This window comes from Moschus berezovskii, chromosome 5 (genome assembly GCF_049115385.1).
Source record: "Moschus berezovskii isolate FMDL1 chromosome 5, NW_MosBer_1.0, whole genome shotgun sequence".
Classification (NCBI taxonomy): Eukaryota; Metazoa; Chordata; class Mammalia; order Artiodactyla; family Moschidae; genus Moschus; species Moschus berezovskii.
Window position 1 is genome coordinate 93,142,425 of NC_142464.1, and position 18,376 is coordinate 93,160,800.

Below are 18,376 nucleotides of genomic sequence, written 5' to 3' on the forward strand. Positions count from 1 at the left end.
AATTGGAGAACTGCTTTATTTCTCTGTGATTTTTTTTTTTTTGAGCTCGTCAGAGATTGGATAAGATATGTGAGAAGGAAGGCTCTACAAAAGAGCATCTAATATAACCTGAGGAGAGTCACATTTCAACAACATGACAGCTTTTTATCCAGGAGAAGCATATTCAGGTTTTGCTTTTTGATCCTTTTGCTATTCCAGACAAATGAACACTTGGAGTAGATTTTTTTCCACAAACATTTAGTCCCTCATGTAGGCTGGGATACTTTTTTTCCCCTTGATCATATTTGTTGTAGCAGAGAACTGATAGCCTAGCTTAGATGTGCCAGGCGTTGGCTGTACTTTCATCAAGACCAGAGAAACACTGATTATCCTGGGAATGGAGAATGTGTGTCCCTGTCTTTTAGAAACTGTCTTCCACAATATTGTCACATGACCAAGAATAAGAATTACATTATATATAGGAGTGAAAGAAATGAAGTCCATTAAAGGCTTATCAAGAAATAAATTTGCTGTTAAGGAGATTTAAACTCAATTTCTGGAATTTGGGAGTCTAGATTCTTGAGACATCCAAAAGAACTTAGGGAGAAATCATGACCCACAGAACAAGCCATAAGAGTTTGAGTTTAAGATTGCCTTGTTTTGCAAAGAAAACTTGGAACCCAGTGTGACTCTCCGTGGGTACTATTAGATGCTCTGTCATAGAGCCTTCCTTCTCACATAGCTTATCCAACCTTTAATGATCTCAAAAACAAAACCACAGAGAAATAAAGCAGCTCTCCAGCTTATAGAAAATTCACCACCAAGAATATATTTTTGGAAACTCATCTGCTAAAAACATGAGCTCACATAGTAAAGAAACAGGACTCTTTGGCACCCTGATATTTGGGTCCACTCAAAGAAAACTTGGGACTCATATTTGGGACCATGTTAATTTGGGACCATGATAATTTGTGACCATGATAGCTTTTTTTTTAAAAAATCTATCATTAAGTAAAGTTTGATTTCAAGAACAAAGGAATGATATTATATTAAAAATTGATTAACATAGATCTTAATTACTTTAACAGTGGTTAAAAGTAATTGCCATTATCTATTAAATGATAATTAAAGAGAGCAGTATTGTTTTCAATTGCACAATAAAGCACCACACTCAAATTAAAAGGTGAAAATTATTCTGCCCCATACATAAAAAGACTTACCTGAAAATCTAAATGAAGAAGAATCTATACATAATGACCCAGTTTTGCCCTTTAGCTTCTGACGTAAAATGGTTTCGATCTTATCTCGAAATTTTGCAGAAGTATTTGTATAATAAGATTTAAACTTAAGCACGGTGTGTATTATCACCTTTCCTTTGGCTCGGCTGCAAAACAGAAAAAGACAAAGAAATTATACTTTATTACGGAGTCTCTATCATTTTTAGTGGAGTCATTCTATCCTTTGGTTAGCAGAGTTCTTGGCAGTTTTTCAGCTCCTTTAAAGGGAGTGAAAATGGCACTTTGTCGGCATGGTGAAACAGTAAAGAGAGAGTGATTTAGACTCATGGGAACTGACTTTGTATTCTAGATCAACCATTTGCCAGTTCACTGACTATAGCAAGGAGTACTGCACTCCTACTGTTCATCTCTATAATGTGTGCATGCTCAGTCGTTCAGTCGTGTCTGACTCTTTGTGACCCTATGGATTGTAGCCTGCCTGGCTCCTCTGTCCATGGAATTTTCCAGGCCAGAATACTGGAGTGGGTTGCCGTTTCCTTCTCCATCTCTATAATGGGGATGATAATGTCATTTACTGGGCTGTTGTAAACACCACATAAGATAATGTATATGGAGGTGTTTTGAAAAATCTCAGAATGTTATGGTACAATTATTTACTAACATAAATGTATCTATGTTTCATAAATGCACTATGGACCTTGTAGGAAGAGCCAATAGCAAATAATGAAATGAAATGAAATATAACAGGTAAAAATGAGAGAATCATTTATAGTTGTTTTTTTTTTCTTTATTGGTGGAGGCACAGTTGCAAGACTGGGTCAAGTACTCTAACTGTGAATATGTGAAAAGTTTACTTTTTTTTTGGCAAAGCCAATCACAAACACAGATGGCCTAAGATCTCTTTCTCACCCCAGCCTTTATAAACCCTATGGTGCTTTGTTTCAGGGGAGTTTAAACAGTTCTGGCTTCTCTTCTCTGTTGCAAAAGACTTGAACATTGTCTTCCTTGTCTGTTCAGTTTGGTCCGGTGTAATTTGTACTTTGACAGCCCTGTGATGGGAACAATTTTGGCGTGTTTATTGGAGGAATAACAGCAGATCTGCTTGTATATCAACTGTTATACGAGGATGAGGGTATGAGATGAAGTCAGAGAGAAGTCAGGTCATATCAGGTAAGATGATATATATTTTTGAGATATTAGCTCCTCCTGTGTCCTTCTGTACCTGGTTCTCTTATCTTATCCGTTCTTTCTTATATTGAAATCATCACCTCATTTAAAATTTTCTCTTTGGCTTTGTGCCTTCAAATGAAAAACAAATCCATTAACCCTTGCCTGATACTCTCCATGAGCTGGAACTCTTGGTTCTAGTTTAATAATTTTCCAGGAGACCTTGAATATAATTTTTACATTTGAAACCGCTAGTGGTTTTGAAGGCCTAGATTTAACCTTTTGATTATATAATATACAAAGATATTCTGTTAAATATACGATATGAAGGCAAAGGAAAACTTTATTTTTTGTGCATTTCAGGTTGTTTTACATACCTTACTTGGACAACATGGGATTTGACATACTGTCTTCTCAGTCTGGATCCATGAAATGTTTCATTTATCTGTTAAAAGTAAAATGAATAATGACTTAGTTTTTAATTTTCATTGTGGAGAACTTCAAATATATGTGAAAGTATAGAAAGAAAAATGAACCTGATGTACTCATCAGTCAGCTTCACCAAATATCGATAAATGACCAAATCAGTTTAATTTTACTACTACCCACATCCTAGGAATTAAATAATTACTTAATGTCATCAAATCCATAGTGTTCCAATTTCTCTGGATCTCATTTAAAAAAGAGATGCAATGTGTGTGAAACATGTATTTTTTTTAAAATTACCTTTATACTGGCTCAACTAATTCACAAATATTCTTTTATTAAATTTTTATTTATTTTATTTTTATTGGAGGCTAATTACCTTACAATATTATATTGGTTGGTTTTGCCATACGTTGACATGAATCCGCCCCGGGTGTACATGTGTTCCCCTTCTTGAACCCCCCTCCCACCTCCCTCCTCCTCTTATCTTCCCTCTGGGTCATCCCCACACACCAGCCCCGAGCATCCTGTATCCTGCATCGAACCTGGACTGGTGATTCGTTTCACATTTGATAATATACATGTTTCAATGCCATTCTCCCAAATCATCCCACTCTCACCCTCTCCCACAGAGTCCCAAAGACTCTTCTATACACCTGTGCCTCTTTTGCTGTCTCGCATACAGGGTTATCATTACCATCTTTCTAAATTCCATATATATGCGTTAGTATACTTTGGCCACCTCATGCAACGAGTTGACTCACTGGAAAAGACTGATGCTGGGAAAGGTTGGGGGCGGGAGGAGAAGGGGACGACGGAGAATGAGATGGCTGGATGGCATCACCGACTCTGTGGACATGAGTTTGAGTGAACTCCGGGAGTTGGTGATGGACAGGGAGGCCTGGCGTGCTGTGATTCATGGGGTCGCGGAGAGTCGGACACGACTGAGCGACTGAACTGAACTGAACTGAACTGATACTGTATTGGTGTTTTTCTTTCTGGCTTACTTCACTCTGTATAATAGGCTCCAGTTTCATCCACCTCATTAGAACTGATTCAGATGTATTCTTTTTAATGGCTGGGTGTTCATTGGAAGGACTGATGCTAAAGCTGAAACTCCAATACTTTGGCCACCTCATGTGACGAGTTGACTCACTGGAAAAGACTCTAATGCTGGGAAAGGTTGTGGGTGGGAGGAGAAGGGGACAACAGAGAATGAGATGGCTGGATGGCATCACCGACTCTGTGGACATGAGTTTGAGTGAACTCCGGGAGTTGGTGATGGACAGGGAGGCCTGGCGTGCTGTGATTCATGGGGTCGCGGAGAGTCGGACACGACTGAGTGACTGAACTGAACTGAACTGAATACTCCATTGCGTATATGTACCAAAGCTTTCTTATCCATTCGTCTGCAGATGGACATCTAGGTTGCTTCCATGTCCTCGCTATTATGGTACTGGCATAAAGACAGAAATATAGATCAATGGAACAAAATAGAAAGCCCAGAGATAAATCCACACACCCATGGACACCTTATCTTTAACAAAGGAGGCAAGAATATAAAATGGAGAAAAGACAGTCTCTTTAACAAGTGGTGCTGGGAAAACTGGTCAGCCACTTGTAAAAGAATGAAACTAGAACACTTCCTAACACCATACACAAAAATAAACTCAAAATGGATTAAAGATCTAAATGTAAGACCAGAAAGTATAAAACTCCTAGAGGAGAATATAGGCAAAACGCTCTCTGACATAAATCACAGCCGGATCCTCCATGACCCACCTCCCAGAATACTGGAAATAAAAGCAAAAAGAAACAAATGGGACCTAATTAAAATTAAAAGCTTCAGCACAGCAAAGGAAACTATAAGCAAGGTGAAAAGACAGCCTTCAGAATGGGAGAAACTAATAGCAAATGAAACAACTGACAAAGAATTAGTCTCCAAAATACACAAATATTCTTAAATCAATAAATTGTGTGACAAAGTGAGGCAAAAATATTTGCTTCCTTCCTAACAGTATGAAAGGAAAGAATATTTTTCTATTTTGGAGAAGTAAATTCAAACGTTCAAATGTTTATCTTCCATGTTCAGACTTCTTGTGAATACCAATGCCACTAAACAGAGGTGTCTCCAGAAGGAAGAAATGTTTCTAATTTATTTTTGTACTATGGAAGCTCTTTTTTCACATCTGGACTGCAGTCCATTTTCCCTGATCTTTCAGTTATGTGCTACTGGTGGGTTCAAAGCAGTATACATGGAAATCTCTCAGAGAAATTTTATGTAAGAGTCATTTTCTCAGTTGTTCTGGATTTAACCTAATGGATAATTTATTACGAAAGGATCTTCTCAGAGTACAAGACAAAATTTGCACTGTCCATAGCTTTTATTTTGGCAAAGATAGTCCTTCTAAAACAGTCACTTATTATTGTGGTTGCAGAGATTTAATATATCTTATTTTTCTGGCTCCAAAGCAATTAGAAATATTCATTTATTCAATAATATCTGTTGAAATAAAAGTACAAATTAATTAGATAGATCCATACTTTCTAGGAGATTCAATGGAGAGAAATAAGAAGCATATAAAGAAATAAATGTATATATATGATAACTTGAGATAGTGTTAGGTGATATTGAAAATGCAAAATAACATAATGGAGTGACTCAGGGGATACTGTTTGAATGATAAAATAAGATTCTTTTTAAGACATTTGATTGAGACCTGAAAGATGCAAAGTTGATAATCAAGGGGAGAAGAATATTCTAGATGGTGTGAACAGCAGGTGATATAATCCCAGATAAAAATGAGATTAATATTTGAGGGAGAGAAGTAAAGCTGTGACTCAAGTAAAGTGAGTAAGGGAGAGTGTGTAAGTTGAGGTTGCCCTGGTAAATAGCAATGCCATTACAGAGAGCCTATTTGGATAAATTTGTATTTGTTAATAAATTTGGAGGTTATTCTTAAATATAATGAATGGAGGAATCCTGACAACATGGTAACTAAACTATCCTGTATTTTTCTTCAGTTCTCTATTCTAATCTGCCACTCCTGGGGGGCAGGTGTGATTGGGTTTTATAGAAGTCCTACAAACAGGAAGGTGATGAAAAACTTTGTTTTCCGTGGGTCAGGGAAGAACCTAGAGAATAATCTGAGAGTCCTGTGCAAGGACAGAATCATAACAGGCCCTGGGAAGATCTCGGCTGACAGAGGTTTGTGAATATCCAGGGATAAGTTTGATACCGGACCATAAGACTGTGTCTCCATGGACCAACAGAGGTCATGAAGGAACTGCAAAGGGGGCTGAAGCTTTTTTGCTCCTGTTGCTGGGAGAGTACTGGGTAGAAAGTGGGAAGCTGAAAGACTTCCTCTTGGGTCCTTGGTGAGGCAGGAGGCCTGCTGCCCCAATTTCAGCCTATAGGATTTAAGAACATCTTACTTTCTATCTTGTAGGATTGTCTCCAATAACAAGGCAGTGGCCTGAATATACCAACAAGGAAAAATGATAACATAAATAAGGAAACCCAGCAGCCAGAGAAAGGAAATAACAGATTAGGTGCTCAACAAAACAGAACTTCTGGAGGAAACAGCAACCTAAACAACAACGACAAAAAAAGCACTAATGCCAACATTCAGGTAGGTAAAAAAAAAAGATGATATAATATTAAGAAGCACACTTTTCAAGTTAAAATATTTAGTGAGTTGATTTAAAAAGATGAGTGCCATTCTTGAGATACAAATTCGTGGTCTAAAAGGCCAAAAATAATATATACTCTACTTTAAAACAGTAAAATTTAAAAAGAAGAAAGCAAAGAGAAACAAAACACTTAGATCATGATTCCAAAAGTGGCTATGAATAATAGAATCTTAAAGAGAGAAAAAATTATAGTAATATAAGTAGCAGGAAAAAGAGGTTCTGAATTAAATAAAGATCAAAATCTGCATATTCAAAGAGACAGACTGAGTTTCAGGCAGATTTGATATATCAGAGGAATATTTTCAAATTTTAGATACAGAGAAATACTTCTACCAACTTCCATACTGAAGTTATATTGTTGGCCAAAATCTTGGCTTCTCTGACCACTGAAGCTGAATAAAAATTATGGAGACAGGGTTTGTAGGAAATAGAAAAGTGGCTTTAATTCTCAGCTGGCTGAGAGGGGAATACAGTAAGCTCATGCCTCAACAACTGTGCACCCCTCCATGAAGAGTCTAGGGGCTTATATCAGTTGAAGGCTCACATTCAGGAGTCAGTGATGAGGACCAAAGTGTCAGGATTTGTCAAAAACAGTCATCGGCTGGTGTCAGTAACCCAATAATTGAGTCCTGGCAGTTCAGTGGCTCTGTGGCCTACTTTCTGATATGCAACTGCAAGAGGATGGGTGTTGTAAGGGTAGACAGCAGATACAGGCTGTATTTAGCAGAATCAAAGGAAAATAGCTCCTGCAAAGTTAGGAGGCAGAAAAGCAAACTTGCTTACAGACATGCAAAGTTAGGAGAAGTTAAAGTAAAAAAATAAATAAAAAATCTAGGAATGTTCAGGCCTGCTCACTGTTCTCTTTATTTTCTTTGATCTCAGGAAAAGGAAAGAAAACAACTCATTCCTCTTTTCTTCCTTGTCATTGCGACAGTTAAAATATATTAATAGAGGAAATAGAATCAATTTCATCTAGAACATTTGAACATGGAAGCTGGTGGAATAATAGCCTCATACCTGAGAGAAAAAACTGACAATTCAACAATCCTATTCCCGGTCAGGACATAATCTTTCTTTAGATTAAAAGAAAGATACCTACGGATACTTGAAAATTCAGTAGCATAGCATTCACATATCTCAATAGAGAAAAATATATGACTAAGGTTTCTAGGAAAGCAAAATCTAAACCAAAATTGGAGTCTTTATAGAGGGGGAGATGAAGAGGAGAGAGAACAAATCGAGCAATGAAACCTGAGGGGTGTGTGTGAAATACAATGAATGTAAAATTGAAATGCTTGCAGCAGAGACAGTGTACTTTAAGAAACAGGCTAACAATGCTTCAGCAGTTGCAGTGCTATCTCAGCAAACCTACTTATTAGGAATAGGAAAGGCGGGCAGAAGAGGAGAGGAAACAATGCTTCAAAGCCCTATCAGTGGGGAATAGGAATGTGAAGAGAGAAGAAACGTGAAAGTATGTCAAAGGCCTCCTATTCTTGGATTAGGGTTTAGGTAAGGAAAATAACATCTTGATAGGGTTAATAATTTTTTTAATAATAGACAAATATTCATCTTACTGAGTTTCAGGAAAGATAACTATTAACTAAGTACATTGAAATTTTCAAGAAGAAAAACATAGAATGAAAAACAATGAAAATCAGCAAGAATAAGGAAAAGAAACTAAAAAAATATATTATTTACTTAAAGTCTACTGAAAAAGTGACATCAGGTATATTACCTGCTACAATTAATGAGAATCGATAAAACTGTGTTATTAAAGAATCTATCAAATTGCATTCAAAATTAAAACCTAGTTATCTATTATTTAAAAAGAATCATACTTGTAAATAAAAGGATAAAAGACTGTTGAAAAGAAGCTATGAGAAAAAGATGGTATACAATTAATGTGGCACTCAATATAGAATCCAAAAATAGATCCCAGGTTTATATAGGGACTTAGGATACAAAAGAATGGCATTTTATTTTATTTATTTTTCAAATTAACATTAAAATTTTATTTGGAAAAATGTAGTTCATATTAGGGAAGATCTAGGTTTATTTCATGTTTGTACCTGTGTACTCACTGTTTAAGGACTACAGGTTTGAGTTCTCAAACACAGAAATTCTTATATAGTTTATTTTGTATGATTTCCATTATAAGAGAAAATATGTAATGGTATATTTATGATTTTATATACTGCCTTATCAAATATGTTCCCAGTACAAGGGAACTTCCATTTGACCATTTACTGAAATACATGTAAATGAAATATGTGTAAATACTGATGGATCTTAAACAGACCTATTGTGGTGAACATTTCACAATATATATATATACATGGAATCTTGTTATGCACCTGGAACCAACACAACGTTGAAAGTGTTAAATGTCAGTTACATTTAAAAAAAAAGAAAAAACTGAAACTTTAAAAGAATTTTGCATGTCTAATGCAAAATTTTCCACACACTGGATTCTGATCCCATAATACCAATTTATCCTCCTCTGCCACAAACTTCCAGCGCTGATGTTCATGATGCATTCATTATCATTTAAGGGCCCTGACCCTCTTCCTCATGTAATAGTGTTAATTTTCCTGTGAGATGTATAAGTTCTAGAAGGCATCTGTGCAGTAAAGAGTTAACTCAGTAGGCGTAGGAACTTTGTACATTCCAAAGGAAAAGAGAGACCCTTGAGCGGCTTCTGAGAGATAACCTTTGGACCTTGGATTATCCTGCCTGAGAAGTGTCTTATAAACCTGAGATTTTGGGCCACACCAGACTTCAAGTTAACCCAGTGGTCTGTGAGTGATGCTTGCTTTTGTTTGTCTGGGGCCCTGGTCAGGGTGTATCAGTTTCACCTCTGGAGGGGCTACAGACTAAACAGTTAAGGTCAGTCATGTGGCCACTCCATGCTTATGTGATTGGTGACTGTCCCCCAGTAATTACACTGGATGCCATAAGACTTGGATGAGATTCACTGCAGGTGTTGGCAATATTTCCTACGTCAAGCATTTTGTGAATGGGGCTAGTAATTACATGTAGCTTATGAGTTGTTATGATGATTATGCTTAGAACAGTGACAGACACTGTTCTTAAAAAAACAAAAAGCTGTATAAGGGCTTGTTAAATAAAACTAAGGGTTGAGTACTGGAAAACCAGAATTTAGAACTTGAAAACACGTATTGAACATCAGATATGGGATGACAAAGTTAGAGCAAATACCAAAGGGTCAAAAGGCAAAGATCTGGAGCAATAAATAAATAAACACACAGAGATGCATACAAAATGTGAAGTAGAAGGAAATTTGATTTGGTTCAAGACATAGATCCCAGTTGAAATAAAAGTGCTAGAAGATCATCTTGTTGGATTCTGAAGAATCCTACAGAGAAGTAGGATTAGGTATGTGTGCCTCCTCAGTCCCTTCAGTCATGTCCAACTCTTTGTGACCCTATGGACTATAGCCTGCCAGTTTCCTCTGTCCATGGGATTTTCTAGGCAAGAATACTACAGTGTGTTGCCATGCCCTCCTCCAGGGAATCTTTTGACCCAGGGATAGAACCTGTCTCTTTTATCTTCTGCATTACAGGTGGGTTCTTTACCACTGAGCCATTGGGGAAATGCTGGCTTAGGTTTTTTTTTGTTTTAAGTCGCTCAGTCGTGTCTGACTTTTTGTGACCCCATGGACTGTAGCCTACCAGGCTCCTCCGTCCATGGGATTCTCCAGGCAAGAGTACTGGAGTGGGTTGCTGTTCCCTTCTCCAGGATATCTTCCCAACCTTAGGTATAGAGCCTGGAAAATAAATCTCTCCTGCCTCTTTCTTACACTTTGTTCTATAGAAATTTTTTTTTTTTTTAATGAAGCAGTGGAAACACTAGTGGTTTTTTGGTGAAGGAAGAATGTTGTTCTTCTCCTCATGAAAAGATAGCATTTTAATGCACAGGGATTGGTTGAATTATTTAATAAGTACTGCCAACTCAACTGGCTCTCTATACTTGAGAAAAAAAATACATTTGGGCTCCTACTTAGTTAGTTCAGTCGCTCAGTCGTGTCCGACTCTTTGCCACCCCATGAATCACAGCACGCCAGGCCTCCCTGTCCATCACCAACTCCCGGAGTTCACTCAGACTCATGTCCATTGAGTCGGTGATGCCATCCAACCATCTCATTCTCTGTCGTCCCCTTCTCCTCCCGCCCCTAATCTTTCCCAGCATCAGAGTCTTTGACAGTGAGTCAACTCTTTGCATGAGGTGGCCAAAGTATTGAAGCTTCAGCTTCAGCATCAGTCTTTCCAATGAACACCCAGGATTGATCTCCTTTAGAATGGACTGGTTGGATCTCCTGGCAGTACAAGGGACTCTCAAGAGTCTTCTCCAACACCACAGTTCAAAAGCATCAATTCTTCGGTGATCAGCTTTCTTCACAGTCCAACTCTCACATCCATACTTGACTACTGGAAAAACCATAGTCTTAACTAGATGGACCATTGTTGGCAAAGTAATGTCTCTGCTTTTTAATATGCTATCTAGGTTGGTCATAACTTTCCTTCCAAGGAGTAAGCGTCTTTTACTTTCATGGCTGCAATCAGCATCTGCAGTGATTTTGGAGCCCAAAACAATAAAGTCTGACACTGTTTCCACTGTTTCCCCATCTATTTCCCATGAAGTGATGGGACCAGATGCTGTGATCTTAGTTTTCTGAATGCTGAGCTTCAAGCCAACTTTTTCGCTCTCCTCTTTCACTTTCATCAAGAGGCCTTTGAGTTCCTCTTCACTTTCTGCCATAAGGGTGGTGTCATCTGCATATCTGAGGTTATTGATATTTCTCCCAGCAATCTTGATTCCAGCCTGTGCTTCTTCCAGCCCAGCGTTCCTCATGATGTACTCTGCATATAAGTTAAATAAGCAGGGTGACAATATACAACCTTGACGTACTCCTTTTCCTATTTGGAACCAGTCTGTTGTTCCATGTCCAGTTCTAACTGTTGCTTCCTGACCTGCATACAGGTTTCTCAAGAGGCAGGTCAGGTGGTCTGGTATTCCCATCTCTTTCAGAATTTTCCACATTTTGTTGTGATCCACACAGTCAAAGGCTTTGGCATAGTCAATGAAGCAGAAATAGATGTTTTTCTGGAACTCTCTTGCTTTTTCCATGATCCAGCGGATGTTGGCAATTTGATCTCTGGTTCCTCTGCCTTTTCTAAAACCAGCTTGAACATCTGGAAATTCACGGTTCATGTATTGCTGAAGCCTGGCTTGAAGAATTTTGAGCCTGCCTTTACTAGAGTGTGAGATGAGTGCAATTGTGTGGTATTTTGAGCATTCTTTGGCATTGCCTATCTTTGGGATTGGAATAAAGACTGACCTTTTCCAGTCCTGTGGCCACTGCTGACTTTTCGAAATTTGCTGGCATATTGAGTGCAGCACTTTCACAGCATCATCTTTGGGCTCCTACCTTGTACGAATTCTGGAAGAGGAAATGGCAACCCACTCCAGTATTCTTGTCTGGAGAATACCATGGACAGAGGAGCCTGGTGGGCTACAGTCCATGGGGTCGCAAAGAGTTGGACATGACTGATGTGACTGAGCATCACCTTGTACTAAATTATTTCTTTGTGGATAAAGACTTAAAAGTAGGGAGAAAAACTCCCAAGGAAATTGGATACACTTCTTTTTGTGGGCTGTGAAGTCCATTTGAAGCAAGACCAAAAATTCAAAAAATTAAAATAAAGTCAACATCAGATCAGATAAGATCAGTCGCTCAGTCGTGTCCGACTCTCCGCGACCCCATGAATCACAGCACGCCAGGCCTCCCTGTCCATCACCAACTCCCGGAGTACACTCAAACTCATGTCCACAGAGTCGGTGATGCCATCCAGCCATCTCATTCTCCGTCGTCCCCTTCTCCTCCCACCCCCAACATTTCCCAGCATCAGAATCCTTTCCAGTGAGTCAACTCATCACATGAGGTGGCCAAAGTATTGCAGTTTCAGCTTTAGCATCAGTCCCTCCAATGAACATCCAGGATTGATCTCCTTTAGAATGGACTGGTTGGATCTCCTTGCAGTATAAGGGACTCTCAAGAGTCTTCTCCAACACCACAGTTCAAAAGCATTGATTCTTCAGCGATCAGCCTTCTTCACAGTCCAACTCTCACATCCATACATGACCATGGGAAAAACCATTGCCTTGACTAGACGGACCTTGGTTGGCAAAGTAATGTCTCTGCTTTTTAATATACTATCAAGGTTGGTCATAACTTTCCTTCCAAGGAGCAAGCGTCTTTTACTTTCATGGCTGCAATCAGCATCTGCAGTGATTTTGGAGCCCAAAAAAATAAAGTCTGACACTGTTTCCACTGTTTTTCCATCTATTTCCCATGAAGTGATGGGACCAGATGCCATGATCTTTGTTTTCTGAATGTTGAGCTTCAAGCCAACCTTTTCACTCTCCTCTTTCACTTTCATCAAGAGGCTTTTGAGTTCCTCTTCACTTTCTGCCATAAGGGTAGTGTCATCTGCATATCTGAGGTTATACCACATAAATAGTCAGATGGTAAAAAGTACATTTGGGGAGATATTTGCATATGAATAGTAAGGAAAGTTTTTAGCATCTATAATTTACAGAGATATATACAGATTAACAAGGTTAAGCAAATGACACAATAGAAAAACTGGGCAAAGAAAGTGAACAGGAAATTCACACACGAGCAAACCCAAATGGTCACCATGTAGAGAAAAAGATTGTCAACCTCATTACTAGTTAGAGAAAATGCAAATTAAATTAACAATAACATATACTTATCAAATTAGCACAAAGTTAAAACTGTGTACCTGTTGCTGGGGGGTGGGGAGTGGTAGAGGAAGAGTACTCAAATACACAACAGGTGGAAGTGTGAATTAGTTCAACCTTTTGGAAAACGATCTGGCAATGTTTCTTAAAATTAAAAATTCTCATTTGATTAAGGAATCTCAATCTAGAAACCTATCAAATGTATATAAATATAAGGATGCATATTAGAAAGACAATTTTTGCAATGTTGGTTATATTAGTCAAAACCTGGAAACAAAGTAAATAACTAAAAATACAGGAAAAATTGAATATGTTGTGCTACATCCATACTGAGGAATATTATGCAGTCATAGAAAAAAATAGGTTAAACCTTTACATTGACTTGGAGAGTATCTGTGAGATAGATATTACTGAGAAAAGCAAACAAATTTCAGAAGATTGTGTATAACATAAACCCTCTTTAGTAAAATACTGATAAACACTCCTATGGATTTTCTTTTCTTTGTAGGCCAATTGATCAAGGAGGAGAATAAGAAAAGATATATACCATTTTGTCAATGTGAATTACTGGGAGGTAGAGTTTGGGGATGTATGTAGAGGGAGAAGAAGGAGTGGGAAAAAACAGGGAAAAAAACAAAAGGAAGACTGAACTTAAAAAAGAAAATCCATTTATGTGTGTTTACCCTATCCTTCCACTTACATTAGTTTTAATTTTAAGTTTATTTTTTATTTTTACAATTTTATATAAATATGAATGAACTTGAACGTCTTTGGAGGGTTTTAAAGCTGGTAAGTGATGTGATTTGATTTTCATTTTTAAAAGATCCCTTTAGCTCCTGTGTGAATGATAGATTGTAGGGAGATTGTGTGTGTGTGTGTGTGAAGTCGCTCAGTTGTGTCCGACTCTTTGTGACCCTGTGGACTGTAGCCTACCCAGCTCCTCCGTCCATGGGATTCTCGAGGCAAGAGTACTGGAGTGGGTTGCTGTTTCCTTCTCCAGTAGGGAGATTGGGTGAAAGCAAAGAAAACAGTTAGGAGGCAAGTGTAGGGGTTTAGGCAAGAAAAATAATAGGGGCTGCAATTAAGGAGAAAAATAGATAAAGTTATATTTTGGTGATGGAGTCAATAGAATGTACTAATTTGTTGACTGAGAAAAGTGTTTCTTTGTTAAGTGTTTAAGTTGAGCAGGTGGGTTGATTTTGGTGTTATTTACTGAGAAGTGTAAGGCAGGAGGAGAAACAGGTTTTGGGGTAAAGATCTACAGTTCCCTTTTTGAAGTCATCAATGCTGTTGGCTTTTAAACAGAAAGTTTGGATGAGGAAATTAGAGGGAGTACAGATAGAGAAGAGAGAAGAAGATGAAAGAAAGAGGTAAGAAAGAGAAGGGAGGAATGGGGATTCTCTGGAAAATTCAGAAGGGATCACCTATATTTAGAGATCTACAGATGATAGTGTGCATGCATGGTGAGTCACTTCAGTTATGTCCAATTCTTTGCCACCCTATGGACTGTAGTCCACCAGGTTCCTCTGTCCATGAGATTCTCCAGGCGAGAATATTGGAATGGGTTGCCATGCCCTCCTCCAGGGGATCTTCCCAACCCAGGGACTGAACCCACATCTCTTAGATTTCCTACATTGGCAGGTGGGTTCTTTACGACTAGTGCCACCTGGGAAGCCCTACAGGTGATAAGGAACTACCCAAGGCAGCTGGGAAAAGCAGCTAGTGAAGAAGGAAAAATGAAGAAGGAAGTGTCTTAGACACCAAAAAGAGAGAAGGAAGAAGGAAGAAGATAACAATGGGGCTAAGCTCAAGTAAGAAGTGACCATCATATTTGGCAACAGTGAGGTCTTTGGTGACCTCTATAAGAGTAATTGAATGGGATAGAGAGAAAGAAATTCTAATTGGACAGGGTTAAAGTTATGACCAACCTAGATAGTATATTAAAAAGCAGAGACATTACTTTGCCAACAAAGGTCCGTCTAGTCAAGGCTATGGTTTTACCAGTGGTCATGTATGGATGTGAGAGTTGGACTGTGAAGAAAGCTGATCACCGAAGAATTGATGCTTTTGAACTGTGGTGTTGGAGAAGACTCTTGAGAGTCCCTTGGACTGCCAGGAGATCCAACCAGTCCATTCTAAAGGAGATCGATCCTGGGTGTTCATTGGAAGGACTGATGCTAAAGCTGAAACTCCAATACTTTGGCCACCTCATGTGAAGAGTTGACTCACTGGAAAAGACTCTGATGCTGGGAAAGATTGGGGGCGGGAGGAGAAGGGGACGACAGAGAATGAGATGGCTGGATGGCATCACCGACTCTGTGGACATGAGTTTGAGTGAACTCCGGGAGTTGGTGATGGACAGGGAGGCCTGGCGTGCTGTGATTCATGGGGTCGCAAAGAGTCAGTCACGACTGAGAGACTGAACTGAACTGAACTGACTGAAAGTGAGAACAGGTGACAATAAGGTGGAAACAGTATACAAATCTAATTTTTTCAACAAAATTTTACTGAGAAGGGGAGCAGGAAACTGTTGCTGGAGGGGAACATTTTTAGATGAGGGTGTGTGAGCTAGCTACTGACATTGCTGAAGAAAAGACCATGAAATACTGTACTGCACTCTGGAAGAGCAGTATCTTGTTTCCTGTACAAAAGAAAGTGAAAGTCATTCAGTTGTGTCTGACTCTTTGCTACCCCATGGACTATACAGTCCATGGAATTCTTCAGGCCAGAATACTGGAGTGGGTAGCCTTTCCCTTCTCTAGGGGATCTTCCCAACCCAGGGATCAAACCTAGGTCTCTTGCATTGCTGGTGGATTCTTTACCAAATGAGCCACAAAAGAAAATCCTATGAAAAAAGGGAATAATACAACTACTTATATGCTCAGAATAATGCACCTGTTGTCAGCTCTCCTAGGCTGCAGAAATATTTCTGCTGATCTACCTGAGCTATTTCATCACTTTTCTTCTCTCACTCCTTCCTAACACCCTTCCCCCGAATTCTTATTCTCCTTTTTCCCCAAATATTATTTGAATATGAGGGAATGTTTGGGGCAATTGTACAGGGAGCATACCTGTAGCTGCAAAGAAAAGACAGTGACAAAATTCATACCACAGATTGTGATTTCTGTAGATATTCAGAGATGGGAGACAACATTTTGAGTTGGAGTGGTTAGATAATAGCATCCTAGAATTGATAGTAATAAATCAACAGATTCATGGAATTTAAATTTATAAACCACCTTAATCTTAATTGGTCCTGTTCTTCAAATAAGTAAACAGAATCTTGCCCAAGCTAACTACTTATGTAATAGAGTGATTATGCCAGAAATGCAAGCAATATTACTTCCTATATTTTTCAGATGGCTAGCTGATTGTCCTAACAATACTGAATTTGAAAGAACATCTTTATCATAAACTAAAGGATTGTACTGAATTTGTGATTAATTTTCACAGGATTGACATAATTAAAATAAAGTTACATGTTTTTTCCCCTTATTTATTCTTTTATATTGTTTAGCAAGACTTCATATTTTTATTCATATAGATTGTTTATAGTTTGTGTTAGTTTCATTCATGTATATCATATAGATTTTGTTGCTATTAAGTGGAATTTAAAAATAATGTTTATATTTTGTTACTTTTGGTAATTAAGAAAAATATTACTTTTTATACATTGGTCTGGTAATTGGCCAACTTACAAAACTCTACTGTTGATTCTAATAATTTTTCAACTAAGTCTTTTGAGTATTTTAAGTATATAGAATACTGTCAGTAGGCTTCCCTGGTGGCTTAATGGTAAAGGATCCGCTGTTAATGCAGGAAATAATGGGTTCAATCCCTAGGTCAGGAAGATCCCCTGGAGAAAGAAATGGCAACCCACTCCAGTATGCTTGTCTAGGAAAACTCATGGATAGAGGAGGCTGGTGGGCTATATTCCATGGCCTCTCAGAAGAGTTGGACATGACTTAGTGTCTTAACAACAACATTATCAGTAAATAATGACTTTTTCCTTCATTCTTTTCAATGTACATATATTACTTCCTTTCCTTTTTCGAATTGCATTGGAATAGACTTCTAGTAGAATGTTTGATTCAGTCCTTTAATTAATTTACAATATATTATTTCCTGTAGAAATACTTAATACCTAAATTGATTAATTAATTAGGTATCCACTGTGATTTTCTTTCATAACCTTTGTTTTCTCTGATCTCAAGTTTATTCCAAGTTTTTGTTGGACAACTCACTTTCTTGGAGGCCAGTATTTTTATCTCCAGGGAGTTTATTTGTCAGCAACTGTGATGCTGAGATTTTGCTCTTTGAAGATCTCTAGTTTTTATCTTCCAAAAACTCCTCACTCTTTTGGTGGCAACATTTCTGTCATTATAAGACACACTGTTTTTATTTGTTTTCTGTCATTTTAGTGAAATTTGAGGAGATAGAGGGATAAATTCTCACTTTTATTCAGCAATTTTGCTTTGGAAGTCAGGCTAGAAACACTTTGAAGGAATAAGTAATAAAATTTGGTGAAAGGTTAGATAATGGAGAAGGAGGGGTCAAAATTGACCTTAAGATATGGTGGCCAGGTGAGTCTGACAATGGGAACACCATGAATTAAAACCATGGAAAGAGACTAGACTCAAGATCAGAAATGATGACTACTAAATGATCCTTTAAAAAATCACTTCAGAATGAACTCAGACACCCAGCCTTAGCGTATAATATTTGTTTAATAAGGTGTGTATAGATGGATGATGTAGAACCATCCTTTGAGCAAATAGTAACTTTAGGCTTGGGGTGTTCCAAGAAGCTGTAAGGTGGATTTATGAGAGTTTCCCCAGTAACAGTCATACAATTCCTATTTTTAAGAGGCTCAGACTCTTGGCACACCTTGTAGGAAAAGGGTTGTTAGATACTTGACCTGAAACCAAATGCCAAGTTTCAGAAACTCACTTAGTTTCTCACTAACTTATGTTATTGGTCATTATCACCCCCTGACCCTGCAACCATGTCTGCAGACATCCTGCCCTGAGCATCTAGTATTTATTTCTTCTTTCCTAATGTTCCCATTGTACAAAAGAAAGCTGGTA

General features: G+C 38.1%; 1 protein-coding gene across 1 annotated transcript in view; it reads right to left on the bottom strand.

Annotated features, from left to right (window-relative positions):
* The window catches only part of LOC129561909 (transmembrane protease serine 11C-like), a 76,843-nt gene that overhangs the window by 28,026 nt on the left and 30,441 nt on the right, over positions 1–18,376 (bottom strand). The window contains exons 4-5 of the mRNA XM_055434768.2: positions 2,762–2,829; positions 1,200–1,363 (exon numbers count right to left, since the gene is read on the bottom strand). Of these exons, the coding sequence (XP_055290743.2) occupies positions 1,200–1,363; positions 2,762–2,829 (232 nt within the window). The remainder of the gene's footprint in view (positions 1–1,199; positions 1,364–2,761; positions 2,830–18,376) is intronic.